The sequence below is a fragment of the Calypte anna genome, chromosome 6 (assembly GCF_003957555.1).
Source record: "Calypte anna isolate BGI_N300 chromosome 6, bCalAnn1_v1.p, whole genome shotgun sequence".
NCBI lineage: Eukaryota > Metazoa > Chordata > Aves > Apodiformes > Trochilidae > Calypte > Calypte anna.
In genome coordinates this window covers 21,711,790-21,724,137 of record NC_044252.1, presented here as the reverse complement: position 1 = coordinate 21,724,137, position 12,348 = coordinate 21,711,790, and the positions used below count along the sequence as shown (strand labels likewise).

General features: G+C 43.3%; 1 protein-coding gene and 1 long non-coding RNA gene across 4 annotated transcripts in view; one reads left to right on the top strand and one right to left on the bottom strand.

Moving 5' to 3' along the window:
* The window catches only part of FBXW4 (F-box and WD repeat domain containing 4), a 65,946-nt gene extending 64,741 nt beyond the window's left edge, over positions 1–1,205 (bottom strand). The window contains exon 1 of one of the 3 annotated variants that reach the window (XM_030453405.1): positions 741–1,205. In XM_030453405.1, the coding sequence (XP_030309265.1) occupies positions 741–1,009 (269 nt within the window). In that variant the 5' untranslated portion in view covers positions 1,010–1,205. The remainder of the gene's footprint in view (positions 1–740) is intronic. The other 2 variants (XM_030453404.1, XM_030453402.1) reach the window with 2 other exon arrangements.
* LOC115598533 lies at positions 791–4,907 on the top strand. Its single transcript, XR_003987714.1, has 5 exons — positions 791–874; positions 1,803–1,980; positions 3,859–4,027; positions 4,354–4,497; positions 4,612–4,907. It is a non-coding gene; the product is annotated as an uncharacterized LOC115598533 (long non-coding RNA).
* The last annotated feature ends 7,441 nt before the right edge of the window (positions 4,908–12,348 follow it).

Here is a 12,348-nt window from a genome sequence, read left to right as displayed (position 1 = left end):
TACTCCCAAGACACCACCAGCCCAGGCCTCACTCCCTGGTGGCTTCATTTCTCAAGCATCTTCAAGACCAAAGGTCGCTGATCAGAAGGGAGAAGGAGGGCACAAAAAAGCCACCCCACCAGCTGTCACCTTCCCCGTGTTCCCACCTCCCCTAGCCTCAAGTCCCGACCCAGGGAGGTTTCTCAGCAGTCACAGGGACCAAGATGATTTGAAGAGGGCCTCAGGCCCCAACTCTTGAGGTCCACTACCACCGGGCCTGGCGCTGAGGGGACCCGCAGAGCCCGTCCGTTCCCTCGCGGGAACAAGACTGGACTGCCCACAAACCCTCCTGGTCACAGCCACGGCCGGGCCCCACCACCTCAGGGCCGACACACGCGGTCCCTCCCCTCCCCTCCCCTCCCCTCCCCTCCCCTCCCCTCCCCTCCCCTCCCCTCCCCCTCCCCTCCCCTCCCCTCCCCTCCCCTCCCCTCCTGGGGACGGCTCGGCGGCGGGCCCGGCGCTGCCGCCCTTCTCCTGCCCTCACTATCCCTCTTGGCGCAGACTTAAGACGGCGCAGCCGCGGTTCGAGAATAGCTCCCCCCTTCCCTCCGCCCCCTCTCGGCAGCAGGGAGCCCCCCCTTAGCGACTACGCCAAGAGCGCAGAACGCCCCTTAGCAACCAGCCAGGCCGCAGCATCCCCGGCCTTTCCCAGCCGCCTCCGCCGCCTCCCCCCACCCTTCCGCCGGGCAGGCCGCGCTTACAGGTCGGTGCCGAGCTGGGTGAAGCCGGAGTTAAGGCAGCCACGGGCTATGCGCCTCCAGAGGAGATCGCGGCTACTTAGGAAGCGCAGGCGGCGGCAGACCTGGCCCAGACGGCCCAAGGCCTGCGCGTCCAGGTAGGAGCAGATGAGGAGCAGCAGCTCCTCAGGTAAGGCCGAGAGGGGGGAGGGGGGGGGGGAGGAAGAGGGGGGTGAGGCGGCCCGGGATCCCCCCTCCGCCTGGGGGGATCGGGGGCTGCCCTTCCTCCCCATGGAGCAGCAGCTCCTGCCCCTCCTCCCCGGGAGCCGGAGCTGCTGCTGCCCGGGGGAGGCCAGGCCATGGACGGGGGCAGCCGCTCCTCAGTCACATGGGGCAGGAGTACGCTGACTGTCACTCCCCCCCTCCGAGGGAGGCGGCGGCTACCGGGGCGGGAGGGGGCACGGCGCCTCCGAGCCCACCTCGTTAGCGAATTAATTCATTAACGGCAGCCGCTGGGACTCCCCGGGCACAAGTGCCCCCCCCCCCTCTCCCCTGCAGACCGGCGCATGGGTCGGTGTCCTTCCAAGCGGGGGTTGGTAACATCACCTGATGCACCTATTCATTAATAACGTGAATAATGAATGGTGAGGCCGGTGATCCCAGGTAACCAGAGCATCTGCTCCACCACCTGGAGCAACCCCAGCTAGGCATTACAGCCCTGCGAAGGAAGGTGAAGAGCAAGGTGATTAATGCTCATTAATTATTCTTGAACGGGGTCAAGAGTGTGCCTGTCACCCACGAAGTGACAGCAGGGGTCATCTGGTGCTGCACAGTTTTCAACACTTGCGAATTCCTCGGCCATGTAAAAGAAAGGGGTTTTCCCACGTGAGAAAGGCAGGCCCTGCTGCAGTGGATTTAAGGCTGGCTTTTCACAGGGACCCTTCTGTGGAGTTCTTTCCCCCTCCCAGAGCTCCACGGAGCAGAGGCTGAGAAGTGATCACACCTCACATGTGTGTGTACACGTATACAAAAACACTGCCATGAAAGAACAGTTCATAATAACTGAGTCATTGTTGCCATCCACAGGAGCCTGGAGTACTGACAACCCAGAAGGATCCTGGTCCAAAATGACAAAGTAGCCCTCCATGAACAGTGGAACAGGAAAATAGGACTCCGGTGTTGTGTCATTCTTTCTTACAGTACATACCCGCTTTACAGAAGCCTGAAATGCTTGGGAAAATTTCTCCTTCAAAATTAAAAATGGGTAAATTATAAGAAGTTCATAATCCACCTAAAATGCTCTGAATGCTCACATACCCACCACAGTCTACCTCTCCTTTTTTACAGTGAAGTAGGAAAACAAGTTTCAGCACATAATAAGGTTACCATAGCATACAGTCTTTAGACAGTACCTGCATCCTGTTGCAGAAAATCATCTTGTCTATGTAAAACCGGGCATTCAAATATTCATATGACTAAATCACCAGCTCTGGAAGCCTTGTATTTGAGTGGTTCACAACAGCTGGCTGAGGAGCTGTCTGGTCCATCTACACCAAGTTTCAGTACGTCCTGGAAGTCAGAAAAGTTCCAGAAAGAAGCAAATGCTTTATAAGCATTTATAATGAGTGAATCAGGTGTCCCAGGTAATTAAAAAAGTTCTCAACCTAAGTTTGAACTCAGGTGAAAAACAGAACATTTGGTACAAGACTTAAGTAGCCAGTTGAAAGAGAGGTAGTATAACAATTTTTGCACAACATGAAGTTATGGAAACCATGTGATTGCAGTTTCAGATCAATATCTTTGATGACATTAAACTTATCTCTCTTTTGTGATAGACTTCAGTGATGTCTGAAACATTGAATCTATTAAAAGCTGTGTGACTTCTCCATCTTAAATTGCTATTCTAAAGGCAGATTTATTACCAAGTTGCCTTTCTCTTGTAGGGTCCCACAGAGACAGATTGTGGACACAATGCTATTCAAAATTTTTACTATCAACTTGAAAAAAATCTGAAATCATTATTAGCAAAGCTTTGCAGAAGGTGCAAAGCATGGGGCAAGAGGCAAAGGATGCTTTTGGCTGTATAACCCTATGTTAAATTTAGGCATAATCAAATTGTTTGTGTTTCAGTCAAGACAAATGTAAAGTCTCTCATCTAGGAACAAAGAACGCAGGTCACACTGAAAGAATGTAACTCTATCCTGCAAAGCTGCAATTCCGTAAAGACTTCATTAAGATGAATAATCAGCTGAACGTGAGCTCCTTCTGCAGTGCTTTGACCAAAGGGCCACTGCTGTCCTGGGAAACAAACAAGAGCCAGGAGTTTCTTTTACTTCTGGTTTTGACTCTGTTGTGACTGCTTTGGAAATAATTTGTCCAGCCAACATTTCAAGAAGGATGTTGAAAAACTAGAGGGGTTTCAAAGACCGAGTGTAAGAATGATTACAGGACTGTCAAACGTGTTTTGTAGTGAGACCCAAAGTGCTCAGTCTATTTACCTTTTTAAAGAGCAGGTTAAGGTGTGAGGTGATCATACCTTATGAGCACTGAAACATGAAGAAAAATCTGGTAATACTAGGATCTTCAGTTTAGCAGACAAAGAGATAAGATCTCTTGGCAAAAAGTGATAGGAAACAAATTGATAAATAGATCATATGGGTTTTTTAGATAAAATTAACTGTTGAAACAGGTTATCAAGATTTATGGTAGATTCACCATTACTGGATTTTCTGAAAAATAATGCCAGCTCTTTGGTTATGTTATGTTTTGGTTTGATTTGTTTTTTTCTGTGATGAGAAAGCCTGGCTAGACTGCAGCTACTAAAACTTAAACTAGGAACCTGTCCTAGTCCTGACTCACAATGCCAGACTTAAGGCAGTCACAGAATCATCATGGTTGGAAAGGACCTTCAAGATCATAGAGTCCAGCCCTGAGTCCTACACCGCCTTAATCACTAAATAATCTCCCAAAGAGCCACATCTATCCATTTGTTTCATACCTCCAGGGATGACAGCTCCACCACCTCCTTGGGAAATCTCTTCCAATGCTTCACCACTCTTGCATTGAAGAAATTTTTCCTAATTCTGAACCTCCTCTGGCACCACTTGAACCCACTACCTGAAGGGGTCCTTTCTGTTCTTAGGTTCTGCTGTTATACAGGGACAAGGTCCGAATAGCAGGTGTCTCCTTGCACCATGTGACAGCCGTATTCCAGTGGAGAGTAATCTAAGGAAACTACTTGGTGTAGTCCAGAAGGAGCCTGAGTGCAAAGTAACACGTGCAGTGTGACCCTCTAGGATACCAGGACCAAGGTATGGACAAGTGCACATGTAAAATCAGGCCTCAGTGCTCTCTAATTCATGACCTAAGGTATAAACAACTATGAAATATTTGGCTAGGATGAAACGTGTGTGTATGCAGTAATCACAGGGAGGGTCAAATATGCTCCAGACAGGGGACAGAGAGAAATAGGAAGAAAAAATTACTGTATGTTGCTCTTAAATGTAGCATTGTTTTATAGCATAGGCAGCTGCTTTCCAACAAAGTGACAATAATGATTATTTGTCCAAAACCATCTGTTATTTTCTTTGTGGTTTATTTTATAAAAGAGAAATGGACTTCCTACACTTGTTTGCAGGCATGGTTTCAGCTCCGGGGACTGCTATGGAGCTGTCAGCTGTGCATCACTGGCACTAGTTTTCCCAGCAATGCTGAAGGAAGTGCATATATAGGTGTCTGCTGGAGCAAGAACCAAGGAAAATTCTGAACCATTACTAAAACTGTATGTGTATCATGATTATTTCCATTGTATTGTTCACACTCTTAAAGGATTTGTACAGTTGCACAGTGCCATATAATCATAAAGTCAATAATATATTTTTCCCAAATCTTTCAGTCAAGGATCCCAATCCTTTCACAGCCCATGACCACTCTGAGCCTCTAGAAAACAGGGAAGGCTTCCCTGATTAAGCAGCAGACCATTCCAGCATCATGGCTTGCAGCGTTTGTAAGCTAAAAGACTGGGGGGCTTACACCAGTAAAGCTTGTGCTTTGACAGTGTAAGTCAATGAAATCCAGCTTGGAAAAAACACTGTTTCAACCTGCTGTCAACTTTTTTTATCTGGTTTATCTGGTTTTTGTTGGGTTTTTTTTCTATCTTCAAGAGGTTTTATTATTTGTAGTGCCCTCAAATACACCTTTCCAGCTAAAGACACAATCATGTGGACAGCTCTTTGTTTTGTTTTTCCTTCTAACCACTGCTTTTGTGTATTTCTGAAACTTAAGACACCTCCTCTGCTACTACAGTACTTATCTGTAACACCATCGCTTTGAGGGATTAAAGCAGGTTACTTGTTACACACTTAGATCAAGAGTTATCTGAGTAGAAAGTCTATCCTGTTAGGGTTGGCGGAATTTGGTTTTGATCTTGAGTTGTTTTGATTTTCTCTGAGAGCAAGTAACATGTTATTTTAACTTCTGAATAAGGTGTGCTACCTGACTGTGTCTCTTCTGTTTGGCAGAAAGGATTAGAAACCTCCACAGAACTTGCACTCTATTAAAGCAGAGTGCTCACCATTGAGAACCAAGGAGCTGAATTGTTTTCAGATTATATGTGTGTGTGTGTCTTTCCCACATCAAAGACTCTGATGGAAGCTGTTCACGCTATTGTCAGGAATGCAAGGATTGGCACAAAGGTGATTAGCAAAATTGCTTTTCTGTAGGAGAAGCACAAAAATTATCAAAGGATTAAAGAGGATAAAATCAAAAGGTTATGCTGAATTTGGGGGTAAATTTTTCCTTTTTATCCCAAATTATACATATTGATTTGGTTTTACCTATAAAAGGTCTAATCAGGATTAGTAGCTATTTGGTGTGGGTTATGTTAAAAGATGAGAAAAAAAGTTCCCTTAAAAATAATCCCATCAGACCCAATTCTGTGTGCTTCGAAACCACATTTACAAGGAGATTTTAATAAGTAGTAAGGGTACCCAGCCAGCAGCTGTCCCTACAAAGTCCTCAGCATCCACAGGGTTTGGGACCTTTAATCATAATTATGCTGAAAATTACGAAAATAAATAATTCCATAAATCAGTGTGTCATCAGTGATGCTGTTTGTTTACTTTGCTCACTACACTCTGTTTCCAAAGATACTAAACTGAAGGGATTGCTTTCATTATCCACTTGCTGGGCACATGAAATGCTTTTGTATTTTGATCAGAAGCTGAGCTGCTTGAATGGTTTGGAAAAAAGGGCAATAAAAATGGATTCTCAAATATTTTAGTGTATCAAAATGAACATCTAAGCCTTCCAGAAGCCCTCTTGCTTGGCAAAACTGCAGTGTAATAAAATAAATATATCTCCTCCCATAGCCAGCAGAATTGTCTCATCTTGCTGGTTTATTTTTCATTTTATTTTGAACAATTCTCTATTATTTGCTAAGTACCAGCTGAATACCTATTTCTTGTCTTTATATTTTGAGTTTTGTTTGTTTGTTTTACTGATTTGTTATTTTCTAGAAGTCACCCAGAATATTTTGGGTTTAAACCTCATTTTTCAAAGTATTATCTAAAGCATCTGTTCTGAAAATGTTCATTTTAACTGTTTTCCCAACAATGACCTTCTTCCTCCCCTCCAGGCCACATCAAGTTGTCACTCACCAGACAGCTGTGGAATTTGGAATCATTCCTTTTAAACGCTTTACAATTCCAAATAGTAGATTTCTAATGGCACGATATGATTGCCACAAAGATCTTTAAATTTCCCAATCCTCCAGGCTTCAAAGGCTGGACCGTCCTTGATCTCCTGAAGGAATGCTTTTGAATCTTGTTCTTTTATAGGGGCTACCTATGAAGATATTTTAGGGGCTTTTTCCTTTCATACTCAAAAGCCTGAAGAACTAAACATTCAAATACCCACTGGTTTCTTTGAGAGTAAGATGAGGACTAACGAAGTTGTTTCTAGAGATTTTCAGCTCAGTTCTCATTAATTCCACAGATTGGTCCAAAACCTTTTGGAGTGTTTACAAAGCAGTGTGAGACTATCCTTGGTGTAGCAGTGACTACAACACTGTTTACTGCATCTGTGTTTCACCTACATGGCTACTTCATGCCATTTCTTCCATGAGCATGTCTGACAGAGTCCTGACTCATCATGACCCCCAAGGTACAAAGGGGTCCCTTGCTCTTGAAGGATGCTTCACTGTCGTATCACTTACAAGGTAATAATCTGCTTGAGGAAAGTGAACAAACCTAATCCTACAAGCAGTTTCAGGTCTACCTTGACCAGGCAACCAAGGCAGAGCCTAATTACTGGCAACAATTACAAATGTGCAGAATTACTGTAGTTCTAGGCTTCCTTCTCTCTTCCTCTATAGCCAGAGGCATTATTTCACAAGTAGTCCTTTCTTGCACAGTAGGATTTCTCAGTTGAGAGACTGCCATTTTTAATTTCTCACTGGTTACTTCTGTTTTATCACTGAAACACAGAATTTATCAATCTGAAGAGAGTTAGAATGCAGCAGCAGGAATCTGGTTGGTGCTTCAGATAGCAAAAGGCAAATTTTACCCTTTATCCTTTTGTGTTAATGAAGCACACATGTATAGAACAAAGATAGACTGTGAGGTATACCCCCGGCCATGCTCTGTAGGTCCCAGTTTTGCACCACACGAGTGTGAAGTCCTTCCCAGCAGATTAATCTGTAAGTTTGGGGGATCTTCCCCTTGGGAAAAGCACTGTGCTTTCTGTGCTGCTACAGTACCTCCCATGGCATGACCTCTGCTGTGACTGCAGGCTCTTAGGCATTATAAAGAACAACTAATGCTCTGACACTGCAGTAAGTGTATGTTTAGCTACCCCGTATTGGGAATGCATGTGATTTTTAAATAGTCCTCAATCTAACCTCGGGTTTTGTGGCACCCACAACAAACGCAGGAACAGCTAATTACTACCCCAGTTTATGGGTCAGGGAACAAGCCTTAGATCCTCATTTACACAGGTTTCTTATGACCACGTAAGCCCTACCTCTCCAAGTCTATTTTTGTTTGTTTGTTTAGATCAGTTTAAGAAAAAAAATCCCACATCCCAAAATAGAGAATGTTTTTCTTTGGAGCTGCAAGCAAACACACTTGATGGCCTTAACATCTGCTGGACGATGCGTGGATGGCTGGTGGGCACCTCACACAGTTTTGTGACAAACACATGTGCATACAGCATGTCAGATTATAAATCCAAGAATAAAAAGTCATTAAAACCTCCCTTCTCTAGCCCACCTGCCATGAAAATAGGCCTTTCACTCTATTTAAACTGAAAATGAGTATTGGAAAGGAAAATGCCAACATTCCAGGGATTCAAGTAAAACCTCCCCCTCCAGTAAAGAAGGTCTGTCAACTGAACATAAATTGATCCATTGTCTGTCTCCCATCAAGACCCACAAGCCACCCCATGCACATATGCTTATATTCCTGCTAGAAACCAAGACCTCACAGTCTAAGACCATCACAATAACATTTATGCCTGTCATTGGCTTGATCTGAAACTCTGCCTAATTCTCAGATACCTATTTTGCTTTTGCAATCTGTTGGTACCTGGTGCAATTTTGGAGACCAAATTCCAGTGAGATAGCTTGCTACCCAGGAGTGCTTGAGCTCTTTTGGCTCCACCATGAGTGCAAAGCTTTCTGATCTTGGAAGGGAGAAAAGGAGAAGGAGCCGCTTGTACCTTGGATCAACTCTCACTGGAAACCACTTGAATGCCACAGGTGATAAATTTGATTCTGTTCTTTCTCTTTTCCTTCAGATTTGCAGTGGACTTATTGTTACTGTGTCTGAACTATTAATAGCATCATGTTGAATTGCAGCTCAAAGGACGAAACAACCAGGGTGTGCAAGATGCCTGTGACCCTGCAGAGGGTCTACCGACAGACAGACATCAGTTTTTACTCATGAAACTGAATTTACTGCTGTGTGCTGACTTGGAAATCACAACACTTCTTATAGATTATTATGCTTACCTGTAACTATGCTTCTTCATCTGTTTAGCTTTTTAAAGGGGGCAAAAGGGCAAAGCATACAGCATGTTTTCCTTTTACCCATGTATCTTTCCATGCACACAAACATACAAATGTGCGTTTTTCTCAGCATGAACCTCTGTACAATTAATGGGTGAAGCCATCTACTTGCTTATTTTCTGCTGCCTGCTCTGAAGTGCAAGACCTGTTTGCTACCTAGGTGCCCTAGCAGGTGTTTTGATGTGCAGGTGTGTGCACAGCCAAAGTCCTGAGCACAAGCATGGACAAAGATTCAAATACCAGGGCTTTTCAGCCTGAACCTGACACTGCCACTTTAAAATCAGAGACATGGACATCAAAGTTTTTCACTCCCCAGAAGGAATGGACTATTTTGCACCCTTCCAAATGATGTCTCATCTCTGCCTTTCCTACAGCCTTCTCGCTCTCCCTCTCTCTCGTACACATACACACACACACAGTTTTTCTAATATTATCCCTCCCTCTCCACTTCAAACCATGGGAAAAACCTAGGAAGAGAAGCTTGCCGACTAAGGGACCGTTTCTCTGCATTGTGTTTTCCAGCTAGACCTGAACAGACTGAAATCAATTCAGCTCTCTCTTGCTCACTCTTTCCCTCCCTCTCCCATGTCTTTTTTTGTTTCTCTCAGATCGTGCTCTCTGCCTTAAGAAAGCCTTGTTTAGTTGTATCCATCCCCATAGCAATCAAGTGACCGGTGTTTTTTTATTGCTTGTAAAAATACAGTATCTTTTTCATGGGAGTCAGATTCTTCTTTGCTTTGAAATGCTCAATGAGCAGTGGTAACAACCTGCAGAATCTTTGATCAATTCTCATATACCCATTTTAAGTATCTTTAGTAGACCCATCAAAAGAAAGGGGCTTGGAAACTAATATTTTAATATAGTGTACCAGCCTCTCATTGTGTTGTTGGCAAGAGGCCCAATCTAACAGAAATACCTTTATCTGATATGAATCACTATGTGCTCTCAAAAAAAATATACATTATTAAAGCTTAAGTCCAGCTGTTACTATATTAATATCCTCTGGTTTTTATTTGCTCCTACCTTTTAGAAGGTTTCAGTTTTCATTCTGAAATTTTCCAGGCTTGCTCCCAATACTGAGGTTATAACTGCAGGGTAAGAACCAGAGGAGACTGAAAGAAAGTTCTCTGGAAATTTGAACAGGCGAGATTCAGCACAGCAGAGGCAGAAACCCAAAGAAGGAAGAAGTGTCACTTAAATTTTGATCGTACCACCTGTTGACAAGGAGACAGAATTAAGATATGCATACAACTCGACTTTTATGCCTTCCAACCTTTGGAACAGTTAATTCTATAGTGTTCCCTTAACATTTTTTTATTTCCATGAGTTGGCAGGACCATAGGTGAAGTTGCTGTAAACAATAGTTTCACTGCATTTAACAGAGTTATGCTGCAGGGTATCACCCAAGGACAACACAAAAACTATCCACCTTACCCACCCAGAACTTCCATACTAAAGGAAAGCCACCAGCTGAGGCTAACCACAAAACAGAAATGTCCAATGAAAATCAAACACCATCACTGCAAAACAGTTTAAGCAAGAAAAATGAAGGTATTGCAAAGTTGCTGGTTATCTCCACCACACAGCAGGCCTGAGCCCTGGGAGGGATTTTACAGCTTGCCCTAAAAAAACATCAATATTCTCCCAGTCAAACTGGACTTGCAAAGTCCAGCCAGAAGATAATGGCATGTCAAGAGCTTACCATGTAGCCCCTGTTGACCACAAAATTGCAAGGTCTTGATGTGCTTTAACAACAGCTGGATTAAAACCAGCACAGTAGAAACCCACTCACCACTTACAGGGCGTTTGGTTCAGGTCATGTCATCCATCACCCAGTCCCAGGGGGGCACATCCCATTTAAGAACTGAGTTGTTACCTCCTATGCTACCTGCAGTTTCCACCTAGAGGCTGGAGCAACCCTAAATACAAACCATTGCACTAAAACCTGCCTTACAGATCAACAGTCGAAGTTATTTGTCTGTCTGTTTGTCACTGCCTGCTGAGTGCCTGTGAAAGTCAAGCAGAGCCTTTGGGCACTCAGCACCACTGGAAATGTCATTTTATTTAAGTGATTAAATACTGGTTTCAGTGTCTAGCTTAAAGTACATGTGCTTAGACTCACCTGCATTTTGCACTACTTTGCTGTGATACAAGCTTTAATACTGGAATTCCAAATCATTTCACAATCAGCTCAACACAACATGGGCTATTTTTCCTCTGCGTCCTCAAATAGACTGGTAGTATCTGGTAATTGCCTTGCAACTTAAAGTACCAGAGCTTTGCAACCAGTATCTCCCAAGTATCTTTATTTTGGCTGCACTCAGGATGTGGTCTAATTATTTCCAACCAGCTGCACAGCTTTTCAGAATTATGTTTCACGACAAGAGGTGATTATTTATGACCCTAATTTTGTGTGTTGCAGACTTTTAAGTAAAGGAATTGAAGAGCTCAGCCATTCAGGTTAGCAACAGTTTAATTTTGCTTTTACAGTATTGTGTGAGTGTGTTTGTAAATATTCTCTGTATTTAATAAAAAGTATATCATGTAAATACAGTTTACCTAGTATTTTTACTATACATTAATACATGCCGAGTAACTGCAGTATAGAATATGCATTTTGCACTCGATGCAAAATTGAAAAAAGGGCAAATAAATAATAGTGCAATGAGGAAATACTAAATTATAACAGATATTTGTCTTAGAGCATAAATGAAAGGGGTTAGTTATCTCCGCTGTAAGGTGCGTTGCACTATCTCTGCTGATTAGTGTGCTTAATCATACAAATTTAGCAGTATCCTAGAACCTTTAGTACAGGGTTTTTGTGGGAGCTTTCTTTGTGTGTTGAGGGGTTTTTTTGCTTGTTTGGTTTTTGGTTTGATTTTGGGGTTTTTTGTTTACTTTTTTGGGGGGGGGAGGTTTGTGTGTGTGTGTTTTTTGGGTTTTGTTTTGGTTTGGTTTTGAGAAAAAAATGCTGCAATAAAAAAGAAGAAGAAAGAAAAGAAACAAACTTAGGGCAAAGCTTTAGCATATTGTCATTGTTGTGGGTGTATTTTCAGGAGCAGTTTCTGAAGAGTTCAGACTCTCACATGCTATGATTTCTTCTCTCTGTCCAGACTCCTTATTTCATTTAATACAGGATTAAAATTTCAATATAAGCTTTTTCAAATGTGTGTAGGTACTGAAGCTGCCTGGCAGCTCTAGTTGACCACTCCCAGGACTGCTGAACTTTTCCAGCTTGCAAATAATTGTCATCGTTGTGTGCAAATGCCATCTCTTGGGACTCCTGTGATAGATACTGTAGGAATGCAGCTCCCCTGGAAGTAGCCAAGAGGAATCCACTTCCCTGCACATCTTAAAATATTCTTTGGGTAAAAACTCCTGTCTCTCCATCCAGACTCCCAATTATGACCCTGAAAATCCTGGGAAGAAGGTTGGAAACAGGATACACACGCCAGGAAAGAAAAAAAAAAGAAAGTTAACAAGGGAATGGGGGAGAGTAAAGACATTTTCCTGCTCACATGAACAGATGGACAAGAATAACCTTCTGAGCAATCTGAACTTTGTACA